Source organism: Amphiprion ocellaris, chromosome 23 (assembly GCF_022539595.1).
Source record: "Amphiprion ocellaris isolate individual 3 ecotype Okinawa chromosome 23, ASM2253959v1, whole genome shotgun sequence".
In the NCBI taxonomy this organism is placed as follows: Eukaryota; Metazoa; Chordata; class Actinopteri; family Pomacentridae; genus Amphiprion; species Amphiprion ocellaris.
Window position 1 is genome coordinate 5475972 of NC_072788.1, and position 26986 is coordinate 5502957.

General features: G+C 40.2%; 1 protein-coding gene across 5 annotated transcripts in view; it reads right to left on the reverse strand.

Annotated features, from left to right (window-relative positions):
- The window catches only part of fgf11a (fibroblast growth factor 11a), a 148305-nt gene that overhangs the window by 49481 nt on the left and 71838 nt on the right, over positions 1 to 26986 (reverse strand). For all 5 annotated transcript variants that reach the window (XM_055007605.1, XM_035950291.2, XM_055007606.1 and 2 more), the window contains one exon: positions 13376 to 13486. In XM_055007605.1, the coding sequence (XP_054863580.1) occupies positions 13376 to 13486 (111 nt within the window). The remainder of the gene's footprint in view (positions 1 to 13375; positions 13487 to 26986) is intronic.

The window sequence follows — 26986 nt, forward strand, 5'->3', positions numbered from 1 at the left end:
GCAGATGATGCAGCTCAGCTTTTTGTGCAAATTCTTTCATTTTTTAAAAAAGCCAATTGCAAGTGTGCATTATAAAAAGTGACAGAATTCAATCTCAGCAGCCTATTATAGATTCTTGGATCCTGTAGCTGCTATTGTACAAATCAATTTTAAATCAAAAGTTCTGCAAACATAATGAATGAAAGTTATCAAATGGTGTCAGAAAGTCAAGACCAACAGTTCTTCCAGGGGAAAACATACAAACTTCGTTTCTATTCAGGAAGCGTGATGCCTAACAGCGCGGTTTAGTTTTCACCACCGTGTCACATTAAACAAGAATAATGTCAGTGCAGATAGTGTTGTGTGTTCAGTTTTAAGGTGCAAATGTCTCAAACTGCACATGTTTTCCTGCCCCTCTCTCGCTCTCCTCTCTCTATCTTAAGGGCCCTACTTCTATTTGCTCGATCGATCCCTGCATCTCAAACAGTTGGTTTCGCAAATGAACAAGGTGTCACCAAAGAGCACGGCCGGGATGACAAATAGAGCGGGGCACGTCGCCTCCCTCCCTCCTCTTTCCCTCCTGCTCTTGTTTCTCGCTCTCTTACATACATTAGTAGCCTTGGCATGGTGTCAGTAACCTCACATAACCTGCTGCACCTTGAGAGGAAAGTGCCGCCGTGCTGCCCTTAATAACAAAAAGAGGAATAAAGAAAGCATGCATACATACTCAATATACAAGATGATCGATTCTTTCACCTTCTACAAAGTCAAAAATGCAAGTGCAAGGAAGTGTAAGGATGACACAGCTGCCAACATAAGTAGTAATCATTAGCGGCTAACTACCTTACAAACTACAGGATACAACAGAAGTCAGTAGTCTTTAGAAACTCTTGTGTGATTTTTGCTTTGAATCGCTATTATGCTGGAATATTCCTCCCTTGCCAAGTTTCTAGAGACTTAGAGGCGTCTTGTCAGCTAGTATTTAGGTATACAGCCACAGGTATTCATGGTGCCATCAATAAATGTCTCCCCAACATCTTTTGCACTCATGAAGATCCGTATCATTACATTCTCACCTCCGTGTTTCATTCTCAGGACTATGCATTCACTGTGGTAGTCCTTTCCAGGTTAATGCTAAACCTGCTGACTCCATCTGAGTATAAAACCAAAGAATGTGCTCAATATTCACCAGGCTTCTTTTCATATTCATTTGGCAAATCTAATCTTGCAATTTTCTGTGTAATTAAGATTTTTTTTCTTGACTAAGATTCATAGAGGTTAATTTTGAAATTATGAAATGTCCTGACCTGTCACATAAACTCCCATTTCCTTTGGTAACCTGTGCCACATTATGACTAATTTATTTTTTTTTTTATCTTCCTGCATCCTTTGTGATCATTATACATCTCACAATCTGATTTTTCAAATCCTCTGGCAATTCCTTTCCACTACAAGAAGCTTTAGGTGTTCTAAAATCATTTTACAACCCTGTTCTGACAATTAGGCTGATGGAAAATGACAGACGTACTCAACTGTGTTTTAATCCTCACAGATTTCCTAACATGCGTGTCAGTGATTGCAAGTGTATTCTCTTATGGGGTGTACTTACTTCTGTCGTAGTGTAACTGTGTTACGTTTGAGTCTTGGCATATTATTGGAGCTTTGCAGCTAAAATTGGAAACACCACCATTCAGAATTATAGCCACTGTGACAGTTTCGTCCACAATTATGTGGTAGACTGTCTGCTACATCTGGCTCTTTGGCTAAAAACAGCAACTTTATCCTTCACTGGATTTGAAGAAGTTTACAGTCAACAGCTGTTAACACACTCTGCTCATTTGAACGGCTTTGTAACTGCAATTCTTCACTGAGATTTACGAAATGATTACTTGCCAAGCTGGATATATGCTGATGTGCTGTTTTGTCTGTAAGCAGGATTAAGTAAAAATTGCCAGGGTCAACACAGTAGAGGCTTGGACCTGGAAACAGTATTATAGGGGAGTCAATATGTTAATTCTTAAAAAGCCTGCATCTATGGGTATGGGCATGGAGATGTAGCTCCAGCAAAAGTGGCTCAAATGAAGAAATAATTGTAGCCTTCAAAATAAAAGATAAGATTACAAATGAGTTGTTTCAGGCAGGTAAGGAGTGTTTTCTGTGGTTTAAAGATCACTGCAAGAGAGGATCCCAATGCAGGACACTAACTATATGATGAACAAAAAGCAAACTTTGGTTAAGTTCCTCTAAAAAATCTGGGAAATCCAGACAGGCAACAAAAACACTGGAGAATAGCCTCAAGTAAATAATCCAGAAAGATGATACAATCTAAACTAAGCACAAACCAGATTGACATGAGGAACACTAGGAAGTACTTACGCATGGAAGAGAGGCAGGTAAACAGACAAACTAACAATATATATTACAAACACAAATGCATTGGCTAGGTGACAAGACACAAGATAAACCAACAAGGATGGGACAGGCATGAAAAAAGGAGGGAAAATACACAAAGGGAGGAGGTAAAACCACTAGAGACGTGCATGGTAAGGAAAACACAGGAGACACAAAGAAAAAGGAAAACATGTCTTTACCTTTTGTTATTAACAGGTAAAGATGTTGATGTATTAGTGGGGACATCAAAAAAGGAGGGAAAACACACAAAGGGAGAAGGTAAAACTACAAGAAACACAAAGTAAGAATATCATATATAAATATATCATGTATGTAGCAATAGAGTGAGCATTTGAGATCCTTTAACATGGTTTCTATACAAGTCAGTTGGCAACTTTTAAAAGTCAGTCGGAGAAAATATTTGCAACCAATTCATGAGTCTATACCCAGCTAGCAACAGCTGATAAAATTTGATAAGGAGAAACGTTTCAGCCCATGAAATTGATAGCATTTCCTAAAAGTGAGAAGCCTGCTTTTATCTACCTCCGTCTGAAATCCTGGACCCCTATTGTTTGGAAAATAACTTGGAGTTTTGAGTGGTAAATATGCCCCCAATATCATTGTAAACTGAAATCTTGACAGGCGTAGCAGCAGTAGCAGGGCTTAGCAAACGGTCAATTACTTCCCACTTCTCTCTCACTCTATCTCTTTTTTGTTTTGCCTCTATCTATCCTTCTCTCTCTTTTCCCCTCCTTACAGTTACAGAGAGATTTCCTCCTTCTTCAGTCTGCATCAAAAAGAACTTTTGCTTCACACACGGATCACATAACTGTCTGCATGGATAATGGAGGCATCCCATTCCTCTTCCCTTCTGCTTCATCCCCACCTCCCTCTCTTTCTGTCCTTAACGTTTGATTCGCTTTTTTTCTCCCCCAGCAGCTCAGAGGAGACTGCTAGATTAATCAAGTGTTTTGAGGGGAGGGAAAAGGAGAAGAGGGGGAGGGAAATAAAGGCGAGGGTGTTGCCAAATCAATCCCACAAGTCAATTTGAAGCTTGAGATCATCTGCACAATAAATAAACAAGGAGAAAGTGGAGATGGGATGAGGGGAAGGGGAAGGGGAGGGCTGGCTGAGCTCGGAGAGGCAGCGGCAGGACGCTGAGTTAAGCTGTGCAGAGGGCATCTGCAGGCCTGAACACTGCGCTGCTGCTCTGCAGTGTTGCATTGTGGCGCTCAGTCAGTCTCTACTGGAATGAGAAGAGGATTATAGTCATCTGTGAGAAATCACACAGAGTTGAACTTTTGGAGAGGCACCTTCTGTTCTCTATTCTGTTTCCCGTGTGAGTGAAGCTGATTGGATGAGAGCATCGTGATGTGATAGTTGCTTAGGCATCTGAAATGGACTCATTCGGGGTCCGAATACTTTGAGCAGGATTCCTGTCTCTCTCCACTGTCACTATCAAATGAAAAAAGCATAAAAATGGCCCCCCATAAATCCTCAAATGAACTCATTCTGTGATGATTTTTTCAGTCATGTTGAATAAGATAGAAAGTGACAGTGGCTGGACAGATTAAGATGAAATCTTCTCATTAAATTGGCTGAGAACTGCTTAATCAAACCATCAGGAAACTGATATTTGGCACATAATCCTAAAGCTGAGCTAAACGAATTATCATTCTCACTTAGTATTGGAGTTCCCCTCACTGCTGATGAAACACATTGTTGTTCACAATCATGAAGATAGTTGGAAACTGACGTAAAAACTTTCTTATTAGTTCATATAGAGATTTTGTCAAGGAGTGAACTAAACAAAACAGCTCAAAGAAGCCACAGATGCTGTCGCTATTGAAGCTTCGGGACAATAACAAAAGACATCACCTGCAAAGAAATGACGACAAACGTGAGTTTTTGAGGATAGACGTTGGATTTCGAAGACATTATCCACTTGGAACAACCATTTTGCTAACTATCAGGAATCTCAATCTGGGGATCCATATTCATCTGCACACACTGGTTTATTTAGACGTGTGAGGTTGATTTTCATTGTTGTCTTCTATGGAAACACAGCAGTCAAATCCTTCCACAATGACCATTAACAGGACAGTAACAGGTCATTGCAGAAAGTGGAACTTGTTGATGGAAGACTTGGAAAATCTCTAAAAACAAATTACCTCGGAGATGTAGGCAGCAGATGACAGTCATAATTTGAATGTATGCAAGCCAGTGTTTCATATTAAAAAAACCTGATACCATTATGAGAATCTTAAATAAAGTCTTCAATAGACAGCCTGCTGCACTGGGATCATTAAAATGACGCTCGGACTAATAAAGATACAGAAAACAAATGAAGCAGCCTCTTTGCGTTCACACATTGTCATTTGTGTTGTAAAGAAATGAGCTTTAAAGGCTCAGTAGTAGATTAAATGATTTGTAAGCTGAGTTTCATGCCTGATTTCCCTGGTGGTTGATGACTCTGATGACAAGACAACTACCTTCCCTCTCCTGTTATTTAACTTCTACCTCCTTCCCCCAGGCTTTCCCCTCTATAACTGATTTCTCTGAGCCTTTATCTGTCTTCCTTTCACTTCCATCTTCTCTCTACTCTTTGTTTCCCCCCGGTGCTTTCGGTCTTTTCACCCTTCCTTGTCGTGAATTAACATCCTTTTTCTTATCTCGCTCTGTGTTTTTTTCCCCCTCCTCTACATTCTTCTTCCTTATTTGTTCCCTTTCAGTTCCCCCGTCGCCTGCTGTCATTCCCTCCGTCCTGTGAAACCAATACTTTTCCATCGGCGTCCATTCATCTTTGTCCTATTTTACCCTGCAGCCTCCTCCGTCTGTCTCTTCCTCACTCTCTCTTCTTGTCTCTGCCTTGTATCCTCACTTCTCCCCCCATCAACCCCTCCTTCTGTTTGGTATTCTTTACTCTCATCCTCGCAGCTCTTTTACCTTTCCTCCACATCTGCCAGACAGAGCGTTTGCTTTCAATGTTCGCGATTTTCCCTCCTTGAACGCTGCATCTCTCACACGTGAGCTAAGTTTCCCCCTCATCTGCCTTTCAACTCTTTTTTTCCCCCTCCCTCTCTCTCTGCCCTCCGTGAAAGAGCCTTATCGAGCACTGGGGGAAAGTTAGACAGAGAAAAATAACAGACTTGTTCCCAAGCGCCAGAGGAAGATAAGTCAAATTTCCCTCCAACAGTGGGAGATGGTAATTACAGCGGATAAAAGTCAGGGAAAGAAGTTCCTCTGTATGGCTTTCCGATGTACACACTGAGAGTCAATAGCTTTCATCTCTTCACTTCTATTCTGTCTGTCTGTCTCATTCTAGGATTTTGGCTTTTCTTCCTCTACAGAAGGAAATCTAGTCACAACACCACCCCTCATTACTCACCCACTGGAGACACTCTCTCTCTTCTTGCTTTTATGTATTTTTTAATCTTCTTTCAGGCCTTTTGACACCTGAGACCCCTGTTTTGTCGCCCGTCTCACATCTGTTGTCGCTGATAACCCCTGTTGTTTGGTATTATCACGCACATCCAATATTGACACACGGTAAATGCGAGTTTATGGCACAAAGCCACACAATATATCATGAAAACCCGTTTCCTCAGGAGATACTGGAGTGTTTTCACTGCTTTGAACAGGCTCATTTCAAAAACACTTTAAACTAGTGGTGAGATATGATTAAAAAATTAATCTAATTAATTAGAGGCTTTTTAATTAATTAATCACATTTTTGACAAATTACAATATTTGACACAATAAGCAAAGTTTTTCAACTCAAATTTTGGTTGATGATTAAATTGATGAATAGTGCAATTATATTCAACATTTTAAGACTTTTGTAAACTCAAGCACTTTCAATGTCTTTAAAAGTGGTCTATTATGTGATGGCTACTCCGTTAGCCGGTACCAGGACCAGGACCGTTGCAGCTAACGCTAGCTCTGGTGCTAACAGCAACATGTTTTGCACTGAGGTGATACCGTCAGCTTGAAGTGCTGCAGTGATCAGAAAACTCTTTGTTGCACCAACGCTTTTATCCAAGCTATATTTTTTTATTTTCTGTTTTTCTGCATTTTGTAAATAAATAGTTCTTGTCAGGTGATTCTAATATTTCACCTCGTAACATGACAAAGAGGCCTCTATGAGGAGCTTCAGTTTGACATGCATTGCATGTAATGCCTAATGTGCAAATCAAAACAAAAAGATGTTGTAATCATTTCCATTCAGTGATAAGAGTATTTGCATAATTAGTCGAAATCAGCCGTAGAAGAAACACAGAAACATGCACTTGCAGCTCTGTTTAACTCTCTGTCTCGTGCCTGTGGATCACTACAATGGAGGGGACATCGAATTAGTGCTGAAACTTCTATTTATAACCACGAGAAGTGAGCAGAATAAGAAACTAAAGTTACATGTTCTGTGTTTGTATTGATCTCTTTGGCCTCATTTCAGTCCTACACGCAACACAGAGCGCTGTCCGTGGTGCTGAAATAACAGCAGAGGAATTTTAATTCATTTCAAAATTAAAATAAAGTAACATTTTAAGAAGTCCTTATCTTGAAATGATTAGAAACATCTGAAAGTTTAAAAAAAAAAACTGTTGGTTGGCAAACTGTTAAGTGATCTGTAATAAAGTGGACAAAACATGCAAAAGCACCAGTGGAGTCCTTTAACAGCACCTTCATCCCCAGTAAATAGACAATAAATGTCACCTCCCTCACTGCTCTCCTCTTCCTCCCTTCATTCCTCTTCCAGCTTCATTACATAACAGCCTGGAAGAGCCAAGAGCAGAAAGGAAGGAGAGGCGGGAGGCGAGGGGGGCAGCTCCTCTGACCTCCCACCAGAGGGGGGAGACACAGTGATGGAGGAGCCATCAGCTGCCTGCCAGCTGCTCCTCCTGACTCCTCCATCCTCACATTTCCTCCCTCCCCTCCCTCCCTCTTCCCCTGCCAACCTGTCTTGTCTCGTTGGCTCGCTTTTTCCCACCGTTGGCCTCTTTCTTTTTCTCCCCCTCCGCTCTGATCCTCTTTATTTCCTTTTTATTCTTTTCTTTTAATACACAGTCACTTTCAGCTCTGTGACAACTTCCTCCATCACCTAGTTAAGGACGCCCTGAGGGAACTTAGTAAAAAGAAAAAAGTGACAAAACTATTGCAAGGCCATACAAAAGCCAGTCTTGACACTTTTTTTTGTTCCTTTACATCCCCTCAGGGCTTCTGTATCTCCTTCCTACTTATTTTTCTCTTCAATGTCCTGCCTTCCAGACACATTTTGGTCCAGGACAACCGGGAGGTGAAAGCAGCTGCCGTGAAGGTCTATATCCCAGGAAGAGAGGGGACAAAAGGGAGTCCGCCCTGCCCTTTAGAGGTCATCGGTTCAGTGCTATTACAGGAAGGTGTGGGTTTTTTGGGTCCACAGTTAGCTGTCAGGGCTTCAGATATGAGCTGCACTGTTGCTCCTTTAATTATTTATCCCATTAGCTGCTGATTTGGCCCTTTTTTTCCCTTTTTTTTTGGTGCTCTTGTTGTACACCGCAGTGGGATTCATAATTACCGCACTGGGTGGAAGCTAGAGTGGAAGATGACCACAATTACATGCAGGCTTCATGCATTGCCTGTTTCACATGTTTTCAGTCCATTTAATGGCCATTATGTCTGCGGATCACTCCAATACATATGGGCCACTAAGCCCTTCTCCACCTTCTAGTAGGCTCAGTAGGTCGTTACCAAGTCATTTAATGGCAATAAATGAGGTCATTTAGTGCTTACAAAGAGGAACAAACAGGGGATACTTGAGTTGGGCTCCCATGTCTGTTCCACTGCTTTGTACTTTTAGGCGATTCTTTGTTAAGTTTAAACACTAAAACTGCATGTTTAGGTTTAGAAAAGGATCCCCATTTGAGTTAAAATACATCCTGTTACTACTTTTATCACATGTTGCACATTTCCAGGGTGACAATATTCACATTACTGCAAGAGGTTACCCATATTTTATTGATGTTACTTTCTGTTTATCAGTAATCAGAATGAATGATAATGCATCTACCAGGCCTTCTACAAGGTGGAGGAGGTTCCTATACTGGCTCACATGCATGGGAATGATCTGCAACGATAATGGCCATTTAATGGGCTGATAATGTCAGAATCAAGTGCACGATGTAAGATTTGTTATTTTACATGTAGAGCAAACACAAAATAAAGTAGTTGGATAAACTGGAAAAACTGTTGAGTTGGTTTTAGTTAATCTGACTGACTTTCCTGAAAACTTTGTTGCAGCAATGACGAGTAGTTTAAGAATGTAGTGTTGCCATAAGTGGGTGAAATAGTGACTAAAACTATCAAAATAAGACATCTAATGCACAGTTTAGTTGTGGCTAGTTTCTAAAACCACTGTTGTTGGCAAGTTTGCAAGCATTCGTCAACAATAACTGACCACATGATGCGATGTTAGACTGACTTTGTGAATTTGATCAAATTTATCATGTTGCAAGTTATTTATTTACAAAAAGAACAACTTAAAACCCCCATCTAAAGGATTATGTTAATAATGTTTCAGTATCTTGTTATCAAATAGCCAATAGTCTAATTAAACTGTTTTTGTAAATGTGCTGCAATCGGATTTTAAAACCTGAATATTGATGATTTTGATTATTTTGTTGTATTATTACCTTTGTATGTGCAGATTTTTTTTTGCTGCCTTTTAATTTTTACAAGTTAAATTATAGGCTAAAGTAATAAAAAAAAAAATAAAAAAAATTCACTCACTTCTCTGCTGAAATAGATCCAACAGCTACTGGTAACTTTTAAGGTGGATCACATGTTGAATAATGTATGAGTTGACACCATGAAATCAAACCACCTTAAATGCCAACATGTCCATTTGTTTTTATTCTTGCTTCACTTATGCTTTAGAGATTATTGGATCTTCTTTAAATAATTTATATTCATTTGAACGTGATTATGCAAACTGCTAATACTATATTTTGTAAAGCTTTGTGTGTCACATATCAGGGAAAACTTAATGACCAAGGTCAAAGGAAAGGCAACTAGCCCAGGAAGTCCCAATTACACTGTGAAAACATAATTAATGATAACAATTTGGGAATGACATAAAAGTACCCCTAAAGCACTGACAGATCTTAAAGAGACAGACAAGTGTCAAAATTTAAAACTTAATTAAAGCGGATATATTGCTCAAGAGGTGCCTATTCCTTAATCAGTTTCTGTTTAACTAAATCACTACACCAATGGCACCAGGAATAATGGATATACTGAACAGAAGAGGGAGTTAAAAGGGGCCCTGGGTCCCTAAAACTCCTCAGTGGGTGCAGTTAATGCAATACAAAACGTCTATTGGCGGCAAAAAGAAATAAGGGATTTTACAGGGGTGACTGTAGCTGCGAATGAAATGGAGTGAAACTGAAAGCTGTCTGGTTGCAGGCCAGTTTGCATTTTACAGGAAACGCTCCCAGCGAGACCACCGAAGACAAACTCTCTGCTGCACGCAGTGTATGCTCACACTGCAATTTCTACACTTTCAATATTCTTTGCAGGCAGGTAGATTGTGCTTTTGATTGATACTCCGCTCCGAAGATGTCAATCACTCAACTGCTGCTGCTCGAATGAATAAATAATCTGACTCGGATAGAAAAAGTGTACAATTTACGAGTTTTTGCGGGATTTACCTGCTGCCACACGCTGCACCCAGAGAATGCAAAGAGCCCAGGGTGGCGTTATCCCGGAGCTGGGATTGATGGAATTACTGTTGTTATAAAATGAACCGTAAGTCAGACCCACACAAACACTTTGCGGGGTGACCTCCACTGACTGATGTTTAATACCCCGACGCACCAGGAGTGGCTGTTACGCAACAGCGGTCTTTACATCCAGTCTGGAAACGAGCTCTGTTCGCCTTCGGATGTGCCCTGCGGTATTATGTGATGAATATTTCAGATTGGACACGAGAATGTTTAAAGTTCAGCGTGCGCCTCATGTTTGCCTCGGTGTAGGTGTGCTGTTACATAAGAGGGAGAGGTGAGAGCAGGTCTAATGAGTTACTGTGGAGCTTTCTGGAGGTGTTTAACCAAACAGCTGGGACCGGAGGATTCAGAACTCCTGCTGCCGCACCGGCTCCGTCTGGTTTCCGCAGCAACTCCCAGGATGCTTTTCTCAAAGGGTCGCTCACGTGAAAATCGTCCAAATCTGCACGAAGCGCAGCGATAAGTTTCCAAACACAATCCTGTCGGTGTCTAACTTACATAACACAGCTCTAATGCCTCCTTCCAGGACAAACGCCGAGGGAAAACCTCACAATGCACACCTCAAGGTTAGATCCAGGTTATTCCAACCTGGTTACGCCGCTGCTGCTGCCACAAATACTCTGACATCTTAATAAAGAAGCTGAAATATAAACTCTACAGAGGGAACCACGGTCAAAGTGTGATTTACCCCCATCCCTCCCTGTAGATTGCAAATCCAAAATTGTGCTAACTTCATGTTTTCCATCCAAACTGCTGCGTGGCCACATCAGGGATATCCTATAATATAATATTGATCTCTTCGGGCGAGTTGCAGGGACTCTGGGGGATCATGGGATGTGATGTTTTTGGTCAGTAATCACCCAGGTGATGACCCCCCCACAGGGTGAGTGTGTGTGTGTGTGTGTGTGTGTGTGTGTGTGTGTGTGTGTGTGTGTGTGTGGGGAGAGCAGCTGAAGATGACGGCAGCTTTTTGTGCTAATGGGCAGAACTTTAGGTCTTGATTTAAGACCTTCAGCAGATTCTTTGGTGCAGTTAAGTAATAACAAAATGCTGTAGTTACAAGCTGAGTGCAAATAATCAACACAAAATTGTGCTAACGTGACTTTTAAAAGCTTTTCTGGTGACTGAGATTTCTAAGTATTGGGGCAACACAGTTATGTAGGAAGTTCAACACATCATGGTTCGACTGCTTTTTGATGCTTCATACAAAAAGAAACCTCATTTTTCATGACTAACAAGAGAAGTCTGATTTAATTGGAGAAACTGAGCTTTTTAGTTTAAAAGACAGTTTGTTGACTTGCAGGCTCCACATATGCATACCAAACTGATTCAGAAACAAGAGACAAAGGAAGATTTTGTTGCAAAAACAAATGCAACATCAGTTGTATGGACAAATATGAATAGTATTGAACAAAAAAGGTATTCTTACGGCTGTTGTCACTACATAAAGCAACATGACTACCATAATCTGCTTGCTCACGCAATGAAAGTTATATATGATTGGTGCAAGAAACTATTTTGGATGGATTTGCCAGTGTTACACCATGTGAGAAAGGTTCCAAATGGCAGAGAGAAATCACTAATTCGGTAACTTTTCACTTAAAAAAGACATGATAACAATTAACACTGTTGTATAATACGGTTTTAAAAATATGATCCAGTTTTTTGGCAAGTTGTATGTAACATTGGTCTGAATTTGTCATTCCAGATGCAGTCTGATGAAATATGGAAGGCAGACGTTGCAACAGAGCTGTTATTAGTGGGGTCAACATATCATTGAGGGACCTTTTCAGTCCATGGCATATATGTTGGATACATTTTTATTAAAAGCAAAAAAAATTATGTTTTTTTATGCTCATTATGATAATGTCTTTACAAATCCCATAATTATTTATTTAGGAAACAATCACTTATTAATAAAAAATGATTGGATATCACTAAAATGGCAACTAAATAACCATCCAAATTTAATAACAACCACCTTCTAATTAGCTAAACAATAATAAAATGAGCTCATTCAAAATAGTTACGATTGTTTCCTTTTTATTAGGTTGAGATAATAACAGATATTTTTGTTTTTGCAATACATCAAATTTTATATGGAAAATAACAAATTGTATTTCCACATGATGTCATTTCCTCCTGAAGAAAAGACTGGCCAGACTCCAAGGCTTTCTGAGTTATTTAATATAAAGTAGTGTGTGAGTCAAGTGTTGATTTATCACGTCAACAGGTTTACTACAATATCTTTATAACTAACTTTCAATTTCAGTTTTACTCAATTGTATATGTAATATTTTAGCAAAACCTTCTCTAAAAATGCCATGCGGTGTTTGGTTGTGTTTAGTTATGTTGATTTTAAGCTTGAAAACAGCAAAAATGTCAACTATGATACCTGTCAACTATGTCACAAAAAGTCCCACAATTATACATTGACCCAGTGAAATGTTGCGCAGCTACAACAGACTTGTGATCCACCGGGTCAACAAAGTCCTACATAAGTCTGACATTCCATCGCTGCCAGTCACTGTTTGCAAACACCGTTTGTCCTGGACGATCATATAAACGTGAACATCATGTCAAGTCTGTTTAACAACAGACGATGTGGTGAAACATGATGAAGGTTACCACTCTGAAGCAGGCTGCAGCGTTTTGGCCACAGATTGCGTCTTGCAGTTGTTCGAGTATATCAATGCTATATTGACTGAGCTGTATCACAACATATTGTTTTTCCAGTATCACACAGCCCAGCTGAGGATCCTGTAAAATGTTCTATATGAATTCTACACAATATCTGACTCTCTGGGTGCCTGAGATTGACAGCACACAAGGGCGGTGTGTGTGTACTCACAGATGTGTTGCTCGCAGATATACATGAGTCTTGTAGCTTAAAGGTCACAATCACTGTAAGCAAAACAATTAAAAACATGTGTCTGGAAAACTTCATCTGTGCCAGGGATCGTCTGTGATACATTATGCAATGAGAACAAATCCCATTTAGCTGGCGTTGGCCCAGTGTGCCTCGCCAAGAGCGCATACATTTTCAGCCTGATTGATTCTAGTGTGATTCAAACCAGAAAAGTATGGCAGTGTTGTCATGTGCTCTCAGGACATTCAGATACAAAACTGCCAGGAAGTCCCCTTTTAAAATGTCCTTTGGCATGAAAGCAGGGGGGAAATTCCCAGTGGCGCAGCTAACCGACTGAGCCAGAAACCATGACGATATCTAGCGGGTTCTCACTTACAGAAGGAGCTGCTTTCGTCCTTTGTGCCTTCCATGGTGCCATCCGGCAGCATCTGGAGGTAGAAGCCGTGTCTGCAGTAGAGCCGCGTGACGATGCCCTTCAGCTGGGGCTCTGCAATGCAAACACAGTGTTCAACACACGTTAGCGTCGCGGCGACATATATTAACGCAAACACCTTCCTATGAGCGTCCACGCTGACTAAACAAGGGACAGGTCTTAATATTTACCCGGCGAAATAGTCAAACAGCCAAGTGTGTGTGTGTGTGTGTGTGTGTGTGTGTGTGTGTGTGTGTGTGTGTGTGTGTGTGTGTGTGTGTGTGTGTGAGAGAGACTGTGGCCTTCAGCAGGATTGATGGGACCTTGGTGTCTGCGAAAAAGAAGCATCTTTCACAGACTGGTTCAAGTGAAAGAGGCAAGCTGTTTGTTTTATTTGGTGTGTGCGTTCGCCGCCATGCATGTGCGTGTTTGTGTGTAGCAGCTGCCTGTCACTCTACAAGGAGGTGAGCATGTCAAACATGTGGAGAAGTGTGTTAGAACTAAAGGCATAAAAAGAGGTCAGTCATTTGGGGAATATTCAAGGAGACCCTGCCTAATAGTAGGGTTTTTTCTACACTTCTCATGACCAGATTTGAGGTATAGCAAGTGAGGAACTCAAACTGTGATTTGTGATTCAGTGTCTTATTGTGACAGAAGAACATTTCAAATATCCATATTGTCATTCTTGCAAGGACAAATGGCATCAGTTTTACCATTTTTGTGTACAAGGTCCTATTACAAATATATGCAATTCAGCTAAATTATGACAGGTTGTTATTCCAGTTACAGATATGTACAGTTTATTTCTGACTCATCATTATCCTTGTTCACAATATCCTTAATTAACCTCAATTGATGATATCTGCAGCTGGCAATTTTCGATATAGTCTGAAGGATGCTGGACTTTTGCTCACTTAAAATGGAACAGCAGATATCTTGAACTCTTCTGAAGCTTTGCAGATGCCTGTAGTTATGTCAGGAGCTACAGACGACTTGCTATTCAAACATAATATGGCACTGCAGCTGTAACCTCAGACAATAAGCTAGTTTCCCTCCATGTCAGATCAACCTTTATTCTCTACTTTTTTTGTAAATGGAACCATTTTCGACAAAATAAACATCAGTGTTTTGAAGGAGACTTAAAACTAGCAATTGAGACCATAAACTCCTTTGGAAAATGTTCACTGAAGTCACAAGTCAAGTGAGAAGCTGGGTCACGGTCTGTAGTCTTTTTGCAACTAGAATAGTCGGCCCCTGCTGGCCATTAGAAAGAATACAGGTTTAAATCCCTTCCAGATTGTCATCACTTTTCAAACCCAGAGGTTGCATTCATCTTTTATACACAGTATATTGTATTATCTGGCATAAGTTTCAAATTATCCAGTTTGACAGGCAGATAGGTGAGGTACGGATGATAATTAGTGTGGACTTGATGCTGGATTCAAGGTCAGACAGACCCCACGGTGATCAGGAAAGCTGCACGAGTCCTCTGATGAAGACGTATTTTGGACTCTTCACATATTGCAGAGGTCAAATAGAGTTCAGCTGCAGCTGCCACCTGCTACTTTAGCCTGACTTTCTGGGACTAAAAGAGAACCGTAAGCCAAAACATCCCATTTCTTTACTTAGAGGTGTCAGCTAAATGAGACTTGAATTAATTCTGACGATTAACTGTCTCTAATTTTGGATTTGAGGTTAAAGTGAAGGCTTCCTTTATTGTTTGTCATGCAGGTAACTGGGCTAAAATTATCTTTACATACTACTGGGGGGTCTTAAATTCAAAACATTATCAATGTGAATTCAAGACCGAGCTACCATTGTTATTTTTCTTCTGGGGTATCTGGGGACAGGTATCCGATGGCAAAGTTAACAGGCTGGAATTCTAGTTGTGTTGTTCTTTCTGTTAATAATTTAACAGTAATAAATATTTGTGGCAACTACCTTGAAATATGAACCCAAAACACAACTCAGTCTGACCCCAGTCAACGGCTTCTTAAACACAGAATACAGTGCTAGGGTACTAAATGGAAATTCAAAACCCAAGAAATACGCAAGAGAGTCATGCTGAATGTTTACAGAACCATCTCCTATCGTGTGTTTACTCTGCTCTCGACTGTATTTGACCAACTGTCATTATTTACTCCGAGGCGCCACCAGACTACTATTTGTTTCCGGTGAGCCAGTCGGGCGTTTTTATCCGCCACCGCACACTAGAGATAAGTTGGCATGTCTTCATCCGACCTCGTGTGGTGTGTTTCTTTCCTGAGGGCCGCTCATGCATGACTGAGGCGGCTCTTTCAATCCGAAGTGCTGAGGGAGACTAAATAGTGGATCAGAAGGAATGTCAGAATGCTGAAGTGTTTCCACAATCAAGTTTTAATGAGACGCATCAAATATGGATGAGGACAGAGAAGTACGGGGGCAGCTGGCAGTTGGCCCTCAGTTGACAGCAGGAGTGTGTGTGTGTGTGTGTGTGTGAGAGAGAGAGAGAGACTGATAGAGACTCACTCATTTAAATTGTCCCTGAAGTACATGGAAAATGATGATGTAACACAAATAAGTCTCTTCATTTTCTTCGAATAAAGTTTTTCAGCATATACACTACCATTCAAAAGTTTGGGGTCACCCAGGTAATTTCATGTTTCCCATGAAAACTCACACTTTTATTCATGTGCTAACATAACTACATAAAGGGTTTTCTAATCATCAATGAGCCTTTCAACACCATTAGCTAACACAATGTAGCATTAGAACACAGGAGTGATGGTTGCTGGAAATGTTCCTCTGTACCCCTATGGAGATATTCCATTAAAAATCAGCTGTTTCCAGCTAGAATAGTCATTTACCACATTAACAATGTCTACACTGGATTTCTGATTCATTTAATGTTATCTTCATTGAAAAAAAAAGTTTTCTTTCAAAAATAAGGACATTTCTAAGTGACCCCAAACTTTTAAGCACTAGTGTATATATATATATATATATATATATATATAGAGAGAGAGAGAGAGCTAGATATATATGCACATATATATATATATATATATACATATATGATGAGATGTTTCAGGGATTTTGAGTCATTATGCCCTGCAGATACGTTAATTGCTTTTAAAAAAAAGTACCAGATTAATCATGATGATGAATTAATTCACATTAACGCGTTATTTTTGACAGCCCTAATACATACATTATCCATCCATCCATCCATCCATCCACACACACTGTATGCAGTAACTATCATAACTAAACGTTTATAATTACAATTTCAGTTATTGGGAGCTGCAGCAGTCCAGCAGCTTATTATGACACATATATAAAGTACAGTAGAAGATCTAATGGAACAACAGATCTTATGCCCATACTGCAACCCAGCAGTGCATTTTTGTGCTTTGTTCATGGCATGCTGGCATCATAGGAAAAGACTAGAACTGCTTCTTACAACTAATTTACCAATTAGTAATCCAAGCAATTCATTTCCCTACAAAAGAACTAATTGAGAATTTCAATTAAGTCAACTTGGTTTTGAAAAACTGCGTGTTGTTAAGTAATGTAGTAGAGTGAAATGTAAGAAAAGTGCAAAATTGTGCAAACTGAAAACTCAAACATGATGAAAAAAATTAAAACTAATTATTATTTCAGTCAGTCACACTGCTTCAAAATGAAATCCCAATTTCTATTCAAACCCTTGAAGCAAAAACGTTTAGTTTACTATTAAATAGTGCAACATGAACATGGAGGATATTTCACAAACACGGTGTAGCTAAAGCGACTCCGTTTCTCATTTTTGTAATTGTTCTCTGACTTTGGCAGTAGCTGTAATTTCTAAGTAACTGTAGCTGAATTTGTAATACAGCTGTTGTCTTTAACTCATGTGTACGATAAGTTTGTTGGCTGATGTAACTGATAAAATCTGAATTCTAGCTTAACTTAGATGCAACTGCTGGCTAACAAGCAGAATTACTGAGACGCTTTTCAGTCGCTATTTGATTCTCATTTCATCGTCTGACAACAAAAACAGGAAAATAAGTCACCAAAATCAGCTGTATTGGAAATTCAGCTGTATTAAAATATAGTATAAGTGAGGACAGAGAGCAGGAGAGAAGCAAACAGATGTAAAGTGTGTTCCTCTGCAGGTGTTGCTGCTATACAAACCACCTTTTTGTTCAGTGATAATCTGAAATACTGTCATACTTTGGAAAGTCTTGCAAGTCAGACTCTACCGCTGCTGCCATTGCCTAAAACTGCAGCTGACCAACTACTGGAACTGAAAATGACACAATGACACAGCAGTTATGTGGTGATCCTGAAGAAAACCATTTGTTATACTGAACTGAAACTCTTTTTTTTTAAATGCAAAAAGCATGCGTCAGTTTAAAATATTGATGCCAACGCATTTTCAGCATCTGCAACATTAATTATGCCAACTAATCACAGCATCCCTAGTAACAACAGGACAGCAGTATATTATCACAACGCAGAAGAGAGTTGCTTTGAATTTATCAGGACAATTCATCAAACACTTGGAGCATATAGAGGAAATCAACATTATATTTCATTGCAGTATGTGTCTTTTTCACAGCAATCATTACAGTTTAGAGTTATCACTTTCAGTGTCTGATTAAATTGAGAGATTTTTTTTATTCTATTTGGTGAGATTAGAGGCTTTCAGAATCTCACTGGAGAAGGTGACATTGAATTTTGTAGGTTAAAAATGCAAAAGTAATCCGACACATCCGTCCATGAACCTCAGGAAATGGTTGAATTGAAGCTGATTACATTTTTAGATTTTAAAGCCGCGAATTAGTCGAAAGAATTCTCGGGTTGTAATCCTTGCTTTCATGCTGACAGCGTGACACAACATTTGGAAGCTTTCCGCAGCCTCCATAGCGAAACTGCTGTAACTACGAACAGAAAAAAGCTCATCCATCCATCGCTGGCCGACGAGACACAGAAGGTCAAACGAGGAATGTGGTAATCTGTAATATCCTGAGTGTTAATCTCAAATTAAGCCCCAGACCACACACCAGGCCATGTGTTGCTTAACACATCTGCCACAGCGGCGAGCTGAGCAACAAACACACACAGAGGATGTTGACCTTTAGTGTGACTCCGCCTCCATGCAGCCCTGTTTGGTAACGACGCTGTGATTCAAAATGTTCAGAGCTGCTTCAGCACAAGGACATGCAAGACTGCCCTGTGCATGCGCAAGCTACAGTATTCAGACACACATCGTCTCTTACACATGCAGCTAAAAGCAGGAGAAACTGCCGTCAGCCACACCTGAGGCAAGATGTTAGTTAAACTGAGGGTTTAAATGCACGCGCACCCTCAGATCCGGAGCGACAATGCAGAATAAGATGAACGTCGGAGACAACGTGGAAACAAAACGCAGGTATTTGTGAGTAGATTTTTGAAATGTGTACTAAAAAGCGAGTGAAAGAAGCGAGGCTATATTTCTGTGGGTTCTAGCCCTGCTGTAGTTCACTTCACTCTATGACAGGTTATAAAATAAGCCTTTCAAAGTGATGGATGCTCTGACCAAGGGCTCAGATCCTGCCAATTTCAACATGGTGTCAATGAAACCAGTCTGTTGTACATAATGAGCCCAAGCAAAAAAAGTTTGATCAAGTGGTGGCACTAGAAAAAGCTGTATTCTCCAAAGATACGCCTCTGGGGACAATGAAGGTAATGGAGGAATCTGTTTCACTGTAGCAGTCGGCGAGTTCATTAATGCGGCTGTGACTAGTTGTAATTTCAGTTTTAGATACATGCAATTCAAGACATCTACACTGCTGATTTTAGTCATCTTGATTTAGTCTGGGTGACGTTGTAGATATCCTGAACTGAAACCTTTTCCCACTTTAAATTGAATTGCAGATATCCTGAATTAGAGTTTTGACCAGGTGAAACTTTGCAGATATTTTTGAAGTCAGAGGCCACAGGAAGTGGCAGGCGGCTTGCCTTTCAAACATACTATGGCACATCTGACTGTTTTTGTCATTTTGTTTATCGTTTTTGTTGTTCTGTGTTTCCTTTTAGTCTCATGAACTCTTTGCATATTGCTTCTTCTTATAACTTGCCCTGAATCCAAAACACTTCCAAACAGATGATCAGTTTTGACGGACTAGCTCTTCACCTTCTGGTCCAGACATTGGATTTTTGCTCTGCCCATCCGTTTTAGCTTATATTCCACTTCCACTCTGAGTACAGATTTCTGCCGCTGCCTCTTTTCTTCAACAAGAGTATGTATTTTTAACATCAGTACGGACTTTATTGTCATCTATATCCTGTTCTTTAATGGCAGGGAAGCTAAAAATGTATTTGAGATTAACCGTGTGCCCTTATTACAGTAGAACATGCTGAATCTGTTTCAGTGGAGTCCAGGTTAGAGCTTGTATCTCTAGTAATGATGAAGTAAAACTAGATCTGGGCAGAACTTGCAAACTTGTATCCTACATGCATACTGAGATGGCCTAGTAAAGTCAGTTTCAGTTCAGTTCGAAACAGGAGAATGACCCAAATGGTTATGCAGTTGGATTTGGTAGAAAAGATTTTGTACTTTGAGGGAGCTCTCAAAGAATCTGAGCAGCAGTGCAAATCCTGCTGGGAGAAAGAGCCAAATCTTAATAAACACATACATGCACATTAAATCTACATTAAATCAGCGGTAAGAGGAAGCTAGTTTTGCAACGGGGGCTGTAGCAGCAGTGAACGTCGGCTTGATTGTATCGCCACAGTAATAGTGAGAACTGTCAGGTTGTAATGACCACACCGTACACCTGTAGGAAGATGACTGGAAGATTCCACACAGCTGGTGGCCAAGAAGCTCATGAATAAGCAAGTAATTGTAATAGCATTAATGAAGTGGAAGCAGGATGATGCTAATCAGCTAATGCAAGCATGACTTCACTTCTCTACCCGAACTAATCCTCTGCTTTACGATTCCCTCACTGAAGTCAAAAGAAGCAAAGACAGTCAGCACTGAATGTTAGAATAAATACTCCTACAAGTACAGTAACAAATTAGAGTCTTATTCAATTTCTATTGTACATACAAGTGTTCTATATGATTTTTCCACACAGCTGCAAGGCACAGAAACCCTAGAGTGTCAACACACACGTCACCAAATGGGAGAATCTTAAATTTAAATCTTGAATCAAAGGGTATATTAGCCTACTTTTATGAGCTTGTTCAGTGCATGCCTTGACTGTTGTTCTAGTTTGACTCACCGGATGCAAGATAAGCCTTCCATTTGACTCAAATTTTATGCGGCTTTCTCTTCCGGTACCTACGTGCTATGGTTAGCAAAATTCCCTTCACTACAGGAAACAACAACAACCTCTAGACAGGTACAACACTGACAATTACAAAAAAAAATTAAAAATCTATTTTAATATAATGCATGCAAATGTTTCACCAAAACCAAACAGCAATTTGAGGGGACACTATTGCCCTTTCAACATAGCTGTAATTTGGATTTATTCTCCAGCAGAATAACATTGAGGTGCAGTCAGACCATTCTACACAGTGGTCTGTCTGTGCTAGAATGGTCTGGCTGTTCGTTTTCAGGCGTATTTTGGTTCATCTGATCAGTACCAAAGGATAAAAATGACAACATGGTATCATTCCGCATGATCTGAACTCATATGTTAAAATCAAGAGTGGCTATGTTTTTTTGTGGTACAAGTTAATCGTTATTACTGTCACAACACTGACAGGCATTGATAAATATTTATAAAATTATTTAGATTAACTAACTAAAACACACCATTTACAAGATTGCTGCCCAAACAGTGCACAATGGAATTATTAGCAGTTTCGTGTTTGAATTTATGCTCCCCATCACAAAATATTGTGTTTCAGCACACAAAGGAAACACACCATAATATAATCAAACGGGACTGAGACCATATTTTGGTTGTGGCCTTGTCATTTGGCTGAACTAACTGCACAAATTGGGCACATGGAACTTTTAGAGGTGCAATATATGAGATTTTGACTCACTTTTTGTGTATTGTTACCGAAACTTCTATGTTTTGTCTTGCTGGTCTGGCCACTTGTGCATGTTGGTGCATGTGAATCCCTCCCTTTGAAACAAAAGGTTGAAGTGACTGTATAGCGTGACGTTCCGAATATCTGATTAAACTCGCTATGTTTCTTCTGTTGTGTCACAGATTCATGATGAAACAACTCACATAACACAAAACAAGCTTATAAAAACACACTGAATTCTGCATCTTCTGCCTATGTATTTTTCTCTTGTATAAATTTGCAGTCTTTCACCATGATTCAGCTCACCATGATAGCATTGGAAAGCTTCCTGCAGCACCAAAGGAGACACTGAACAGCTATTTTTACAGGCTGAGTAGTACTCCTCATGAGGGATAAGTTGACCTTGATGTGTGAAATGAATGTGGCGACCCTTTAAACAGCAACTCTGACACAGTATTGTAAATATGCAGTGCTCCTGGGAACCCTGTGCAGCTGGAGTTTTCCTTTTAACAGCGCCAAGGTCCAGGTGCGTGGGGTTAAAACACTGGGCTTGTTCAAGTCGGCACCCAAGCTTGGGTTTAACTGAGGGAGGCTTTGTGAAAGCTCATAATGACATTTCGGATTAAAGCTGTCGATTATTACCATTTTTACGCATTAAAAATGTCCAAAAATATGAACTACACAGAGTTTTCCTTTGAGTTTTATTCTTGGCAGTGTGGAAAAGCCTCTTAAATGGCATTAAGACCATGGGACTAAAAAAAAAAAATGTACTTGTGTGGACAGCAGACTGTGACATTAGAATGAATCCTGCATTAGTCAACAGAGAATGAATGTGAACCACATCCTACAGCACAAGAGCATGTGTTTGTGTGTGTGTTTATGCAGGAGGGGGATTTGTGCTCATAATCCCGCAGACATTCAACGCCAATTATGGAGTGACCTTAATAAAGAGTAGGATTAATTTCACTTATTAAGAATCTCAACCATTAAAGTCACCCTGAACCCTCCGGCTGCTTGATACCTCAAGTCAAATGACAACTGGGCAACAGCTAGTGTTATTTTCACCCCCATTACACACTGCAGTTCCTACTATGTGTGTGCATTAGACACCTCCAACAGAATGGACTTGGCTGAAGAAGTAGCGACGGTCTGCCAAGGACCACGTCTGTCTGTCGTCACACAAACACAGCTGACACACACAGCAGAAATATTTTTGTCTTGTTCTCGGTGTCTTTCTCCTCTCAAGTGTCCTTTCACTGTTTACATTCTTGCCCTGGAATAACATCAATTTTGGTAGACTGTAAGATTTGCATCCTATGCCAGCGTTTAGCAGCAGCATGGAAGGAAGCTTGTCCTTAATGTAGCAACAGCAGAAGTTGAGGGAAGCTGGAGGAGGAGGGTGGAAGGGCATTTGAATTTTGAATATGTTAGCAAATGTTAGCATTGAGCGTCATAATTATAAGCCTATTTTTAAAAATTGCTTCAGTAAGTTAAAGGTGCCCAGCGGTCCCAATGCAATCTGAGCCTTCAAGTATTGTGGATTAACTTCACTACCTGGCTGCACAACCATTTTGACCCTATTATTGTTTAATACTGTAGCCAGCAAAGAGCATCGTGGGGGTTTAGCTAGCATGGGGCCCCATGACAAAGCCTTATGTGGTGTTTAATGACCTCCGGCTAGTGCACATTTGTCTAGTCAAGGCAGGATCAACTAGAATAGAGCTCCGGTATCCCAGTGGCATGAGTAACAGGCTTTTGTGGTCTGTATTATGTGTCTTAATTGATAATGCTGCATTTATTCAGAAAACTGTTCAAATTTATGACCACTGTGTGACAGCTGACATACAGTAAAATATGGCTTGGGTTTGTGCCTGTACCAATTAGTTAAAAATTGCCTTTATCAGCCAGTCTTTGGATTGGGACATCCATAGTCTTGTGGATATTTTTTTGCAAACAAACTAAAGTTCTGGAGAAAATTGAATGTTCATTTTTGCTTTCAGTCTGCCATCTGTTTAATTTCTCTCTCATTCAACCATCTCTCCTCTTTCATTACCTTCTTCCTCCCCTTCCCCTTTGCTTTCCTTTACATTCCTTCTCTCTTCTTTTCTTTTTCCTGTCATCTCTTTCTCTTATCCCTGCTACTTCCTCTCATCTCATCCCAAAAAACTGCATACCCAATCTGCAGGGAAGTCCTTACTTTTGCTCTTTAAAAATAGTGAACGACTGACGCAGTGAGAAAAGGAGGAAGGAGGAGCAGCACAGCAGAGACAGCTGAATGACAGACTGTCAGTCAGAGGAAGAGGAGAAGGCAGAAAGAGGAGTTTAGAGGTATTGGGGACAAGAAAAGGCAGACGTGGTGAAGAAAAGAAATGAGAGTCTATGATTGTAGCACTAAGCATTTAAATGTGTTTCCCACAGGTATTCGGTTCACTTCAGCTGCATTGGGATACGCAATGACAACTTGCTACTGATGTTTCATTTAGCAAGCGCTGTAATTCATTTTTTTCCCCACAAACTAAAGTCTGTCAAAGCACTTGAAGCTGACGGCACCGCAACGATAACCGATTATTATACTTCCATCTGTTTGTCAAGACGTCTTCCTAAATGCTCTCTGTTCGGTCTGTGACGGCAGCGGCACAGTCAAACTCCAGGGAGCACAGATGTGCAACATCACTGATGAATTATGGTCATTGTAGTTCACTTAATGTTTCGGGGTTTGGCAGGATTAAAAGTTAAAAACAGCACTGGAAGGAAATCGGCAGCTTTATGCATGGCAGGGTGCAAAATTAATCCATAACAAACAAACACACTGCAGGCGCTGCAGATCCTACGGTGCATCTATTAAAGCACTTTATGTTTTATTTATGGTTCTGTTGTTTTCGTGACCCTTTTCACCACATGCACCACAAACCATGTCTTCCAAACTAACCATACAGTGCAACCAACACCTCTAGAAGTGTTTAATGCATCATTAGAACCTTCCTGATGGGATGACTTACTGCAGGACTGTTCTTTTAGACTACAGAGTTAGTTTTAGCTGGATGTACCTAATGATCTAGAACCAAGTGAGTGCATTTCTTCTACACTGCCTTCAAAAACAGCTCACTAAGAAAATGAGCAAACTGTATTATATAAAATACTATTTATATGGAATCAGATCACAGACGGTTTCTTCCCGTTGCCGTGAGGCTGATGCAACAAGAAGCCTGTAGATCATTCGAAGGGTCTGCCTCCCTGTGGATTTACTGAAGAAGATAAACATGTTTGAAGTGATTTTTACATCACCTTTCACATGTTCCAACATGAAGGAAGCGTTGACTCAGTGGGGAGAAAAAGCCCACTTCTCTATTTAGTCTTCAAAGTCCAACTTGCTAGTATAGAACATGATTGAAGCTGCAGTTTGATTTGTTTTTCATAAGACTGCTAACATCTCAATGTAATTAGTTACATACAACGTTAACACACTTATGATGGTATAACACTTCCTGCAAATTCCTCAAATGAATACTCCAAAAAACATAAAAGCTTCTTTCCACAACAAAAGATTTAATGAAAACTAAACTAAAATGATCATTTTCTTACTAAGACGACGTTTCGGCTGCTTAACATACGCACTATAATTCATAATAACATCTTACATTCAGTAACATATCGAGGTTTTGGTGTTGTTTTCCTGTCTTGCACAGCCACCAGAGGTGTTCTAATAGCACTATTCAGAACTTCTAGATGCAGAGTATGTCAGCAACAACCTCCCTTCACTTTCATTTACAACCAGAAAAGCTGTGGACTAAAAACATTTCAGGCACAATTATTAGCCCACGCTAGCATCGTAAAATACGCTGAATAACCATAACAAGTTGTTGTCGACTAGAGTAATGTTATCTTTACTTCATCTCCTACTTTCTGCTCATGTTTGTTCTGCCTTTTTCCACATTCCATTAAAACCAACTAAAATCAGATTAAACTGTGGCTAAAATAACAGCCAATAGTAAAATTACCACTAATGCAGTGACTGTTTTCTATGCATCCTTTGAATAGTCAGATTGTACCTGAACCAGCTACTGTAACTCCACTGGCTGACAGATTGTTCTTTGTGCTGCGTGACAGGTGGAAACAAAGCACAGTTGAATTTCTCAAGTAATTACTCCTTGAGGCTGAGCAACAGAGCAGCAGTAATTTACAGCTGCATGCTGTTCATGTAGCAAAACAGTGTAATCTTTCCGGTCTGTGCCTGCACTGTTGTCGCTGCTCAACACAAAGGCATGCACGCATGTTCATCCACAGACTTGGACTGTATTCATCTCTCTTGGTCATTTCAGTAGAAGTCTCTTTTTATCAAACATAGCACTGTTGGTGAATTCCTGCCTGGTCGCTGCTATTTAACATGCCATGCTTCTGCACACTAGTCCCAGGAACACTTCTCAGCTTTTCTCGACAGTTAATAAGCTTGTTACTCCCCACTGACTCTAATATTGTCTTTCCCACCACTAGCATGAGAGCCTGAAGCTATTAATCCATGGACATATGGATTTTACAACTGCTAGTATTTCATCTCCCAGCCTTTATTGCGTTCAATGGTAAACGCTCGACAGCAGCCACAAAAGCAATAACACATCCTGTATTGAAATGAGAACAAGTGGAGTATGATATGTAGATTTTTTTTTCTTTCGAATCACAATAAAAGCCCGGTTGTTTATTTCGTGTTTACATTCCTCTCAAAAGCACAAACATCTGGAATGGTGATGAGGAAGCAGTGCATGTGTTCTCATACTTTCATATTTCACGACTCACATTAAGTGTACCGCTAAATTGCATAAAACTAGGGGCTCACGGTGGCCTCAGACGACAGTGAATAATGGGGATGAAGGCGGGGAGAGCCTATATGGTAATGGCCACATTTACAAGGACCATCAATCATCTCCAAACCACCAGCAGCCTCATCCCTCATAGGCCGGAGAGAGAGAAAGGGGCGGGACATCTTCAAAACAAATTGCTTCTCCCTCTTTCCCGTTCGATCTCTCTCTCTCTTCTCACTGCAGTCCAACTTCAGCTTTTAGGAAAATCAATACTGACAAAAGTGATGAAGTGCAATCCTGCTGAAAGTTTACCAGACTCCCAGTTTAGACATGATTTTGGTTGTAATTAAAATGACAAAAGTTGGGTGGGGGAAAAGAATGCACGGTGACTGGAGGAGGAAGAGAGGAAGCTAAGATGAATCTACTGGCAGAATAGCTGCACAGTAAGACAAGATGGAGTTAGCACGTGTGAAAATCGGATTGTGATGTGTCAGACTGTATTCCAGAGAAGAGATCAATGCCCCCACACAAGCAGCAGTAGGAGGAATATGAAGCTGAGGAGAACAGAACTGCAGCTGGCTGTGATTCTTACTACCTGCTTCTCCATTGAAATCAAATCATTCTGGTGTGACTATAAACAGGAAAATGTGCTGGTATAATATGCACGTGTTTTTAAATGTGAGAGCAAAGCTGTATTTAAGCTACTTTCTGTGAATTAAGTCAAGACATACATATATATAACTACTTAAAGTGGAATATTCTGCAAAACTCAACCTTTGTTGTA